Below are 3,812 nucleotides of genomic sequence, written 5' to 3' on the forward strand. Positions count from 1 at the left end.
TTATGTATAAATCTCAATTTTGAAAAATTGACCCTTATGACTGGTTTTGTGGTCCAGGGTCACAATTGATGATTTCCAGCAGCTTTGAATGTGGCTCATCTGGTCTGATTTGTTTATGAGAAGTACCTTTAGTGATGTCGTTTGCAGCAGCGCCTCCTGCAAGTATTTGTGTTGGATGGAGAGGCAATGAAAGCATTTTATATTCCTCTTCCATCTGCACTTTCTGTCGTGGCCTGTCCTTGAATGAAAAATGCTTTGTTTCCTTAAGCACAATTATGCCGGATTCACAAAGCTTTTCAGACAGGTTTTGACCTTGCGCTGGGTTTTATTTCTGAAAAGAAATGACAGATAGACAGACTTTATATGTCCTTAAAGAGAACATCTGAAATTATGATTCTCAGTTACATTTAATATTTGTGGCAGCTGCATTTATTTGTATTTGATTCTGTTGTTAAATTTAATGTGAATGAAGTTTACTTATACAAACATCACTATTACTATTGTTATATTTGTTTTTAGTAAATCAAATATAATTTTTTTACTTTTACTGAGAAACAAGATAATGTAAAGATATTACCTTTAAAGTCAGGGTTTTTATTTGATTTATTATTTTATTTTATTTAGGTTTTTTTAGGTTGGCATGGATTTCAGATGTTTCATTTTTTCATCAGTGTTTTATTTTATTTTATTATTTTAATTTGTTTTATTATTATTTTAATATTCTATTATTTTAGGTTGACATTGACCTCAGATGCCTTATTTTATTTATTTTATTTTATTTTATTTTATTATCTAGGGTTATTATAGTTAACTAAAAGTAAAAAAAATAAAGAATAAAACATTTTAAAACATAAAATAACTTAAACTTATTTTAGTTCAACTAGTTCCCATGGAAACATTTATAATTTTCATGTAGTTTAACCTGATGCACTAAATTAACTCAAATTTAAACTGAAAGAAAAAATAATAAAAACTACATAGACATATAAACTAATAAAAATCACTAAAATGCACAATAAATTACTAAAACTTTAACAAAAATGAAAGATAATATAAAAATATAAATATAAAATAAATATAAATATAAAAAACGAATTCAAACTATTAATAAAAACTCCAATAGAATCTCATTGATACTAAAATAACTAGTGACCAGTATTTAAATTGGGTCACTAAGCTACCATTCAGAACACATTAGCAACCACATATCAAAGCCCTAGCAATGATCTCGAACATCCTAGCATGATGGCAGTGAGTTTTACACGTGAAAACACCACTAAAAATGAGGTTTTGTTCTTTTTTTATTTTTTTAACTAGCATCGCGTGTTATCAGGTTTCCAAACAAAAGAAACAAAGCCCTCGGCAAACTAATGACATTTGTTTTGTGCATAAACAAATGTGTTATACTTATACACAATAACTTTAATATAGAACCAGCAGAGTCACTGTGTACTTTTCCAGCCGCTCTCATTGTACGAGTGCCGTGTCGGCTTCAGAAATACAGGCGTGATTTCAGACGTCCAAAACTCGCTCAGAAGTGCTGCCAACACCAGATTAAATGGAGATGAATCGTTCCTGAATTCACAGTCCTGGTCACGTCGGTCCAGGTTGCTCCAGAGCGGCTGTTACATGAAATTTGCGTACCGTAAAGTCACTTAGTTACCAGCCATTGAACTACTTTTCATGCAAAGTACCATTTGATCATACCAACAAATATGATTTTCCAATAGAATTGCATGCAAGAAAAGTAACAGCCCTGTGTGTTAATGCTCTGCTCATTTCTGTCTCGTAGCCTGGTTGGGAGTTTTTGGAGCCTCATGAATTATGCAGTCCTCACCCTCCTCACCAGCTGCCTGCGCTGCCCCCTGGCTGGGAGGAGAGGCAGGACAACCTGGGACGAACCTACTACGTTAACCACGAGAGCAGGACCACCCAGTGGCACAGACCCACCATCCAGTAATGATCTCCTACTTTAAACAAACACACACACGATCAACACACGTTAGAAACATGCATACACAAAACCTACGACATTCACAAGACCAATACGCTATGTAAATATTTGCATTGATCTTTTTCGTTCATTCCATTTGGCGCATGGTTTTATTCAAAGTGACAAGATTTTTAATGAAGTAATGACAGTTTTTTTTTTTTTTATCAAAGATAACATTTTTATAGTTTCTATTTGTTATTTTATATAGTTTATTTATTTACTTTTTCTAGTTTTCGCTTGTTTCTTGCCATTAATATAGCTGTGGTAGCTGGCATGATGCTAAATAATAATCAATCAATCATTCATATTCAAAATGACGCGACCCCGTGACCTTGGTGTTGCTAGGGTCATGCTTGACTATCTGAATCACATTGTGTACTATAATTACTGTTAAATCGGTTTTTAGTACATCAAATATTCATTTTGCACTTTGACTGAGAAACAAAAGGCCATTAAGACTTTACCTTTTAAAAGGTCAGTATTTTATTTAGTTTTATTTTATTTAGTTTTATTTAGTTTAGTTTTATTTTTATTCTATTCTATTTTGCTTTTTAGATTTATTTTATCTTTATTTTTCGTATTTTATTTAGTTTTTTTATTTTATTTTATTTTACTTTGTTTTATTTTAATTAATTTTTTTTTCTTTCACTGTATATGTATTGTTTCATTGTGTTTTATTTTTGTTTGTTTTCAAATTTATTTTGTATTTATTTTTAGTATTTTGTTTTGTTAATTAATTTTATTTTACTTAGTTTTATTTTTATTTTTATTTTTTGTTTCTTTTTCACCTTTCACTCTGTATATTTTTATATATATGCAAGATTTATATATATAAATCATAAAAAAAGGTCAGGAGTTTTCATAACCAGGGTATAAACAAATCAATCAGAGCCACTAAATATGGTTTTTGTGACATCATGTGTTTGTTTTTTGTAGAGTTTTATTGTGTTTTTAGATTGATTTTATTTTATATATTTTTTTGTATTTTATTATGTTGTTATTTTATTTTATTTTATTTCGTTTTAATTAAATTTTAGTTTACTTTAATTTTTTTTTTTTTTTTTTTTTTTTTAAAACAACCCAGGAGTTTTTATAACCAGGATATAAACAAATCATTTAGAACCTCTAAATACAGTTTTTTGTAACATCGTGTATTTGTTTTCTATAGTTTTTAAGGAAACAATCAGCAGGCCATTACTCCCTACACAAAAGTCTGTTGAAGTCAATCATCCTGTTATACTTAAGACATGCTTCTTATTTCCTTCCTCTGCTCTCTGCTGGTCAGTGGCACCCTCACCTGCTTCATTTGAGTCTTTCTGAGCACTGAAGTGTGTGTTTTGTCCTGATTTACAGGGACAGTCAAAGAGACAATGAACAGAGACAGGATACACACAGCGAGTCACAGCGGGCATTCCTCACACGCAGACAAATATCAGAACACAACGAGAACCACGAGCGCAGAGAGTCACCTGAGGTACTCGCGCACACACACACACACACACACTTTCTTCGAAACTCCCTGACAAAGGACACACTTTCACATCTGTGTGTGTGTGTGTGTGTTCTGTAGAGCTGGGAGATCATAACGGCAGATGAGACCACGCTTTATAACAGCCACAGCGAGCGCTCGCCGCCGCCCCCCCACTCCCCGATAGAGTTTACGGGATTCTGTGAGGAGTTCAACAGACTGCAGACCGGAAACGACAGACGCACGTCCCTCACGGTCAGTCCACACACACACACACACACACACACACACACTCACACTCACACACACACACACCCACACACACACACACACACACACTCACACTCACAC

The 3,812-nt window shown here is 32.9% G+C and overlaps 1 protein-coding gene across 2 annotated transcripts in view; it reads left to right on the forward strand.

Annotated features, from left to right (window-relative positions):
• Positions 1 to 3,812, forward strand: part of nedd4a (NEDD4 E3 ubiquitin protein ligase a) — a 39,296-nt gene that overhangs the window by 21,465 nt on the left and 14,019 nt on the right. For both annotated transcript variants that reach the window (XM_016546849.1, XM_016546844.1), the window contains exons 5-7: positions 1,793 to 1,956; positions 3,347 to 3,467; positions 3,564 to 3,716. In XM_016546849.1, coding sequence (XP_016402335.1) covers positions 1,793 to 1,956; positions 3,347 to 3,467; positions 3,564 to 3,716 — 438 coding nt within the window. The remainder of the gene's footprint in view (positions 1 to 1,792; positions 1,957 to 3,346; positions 3,468 to 3,563; positions 3,717 to 3,812) is intronic.

This window comes from Sinocyclocheilus rhinocerous, unplaced genomic scaffold (assembly GCF_001515625.1).
Source record: "Sinocyclocheilus rhinocerous isolate Xijiao unplaced genomic scaffold, SAMN03320098_v1.1 scaffold942, whole genome shotgun sequence".
Lineage (NCBI taxonomy): Eukaryota > Metazoa > Chordata > Actinopteri > Cypriniformes > Cyprinidae > Sinocyclocheilus > Sinocyclocheilus rhinocerous.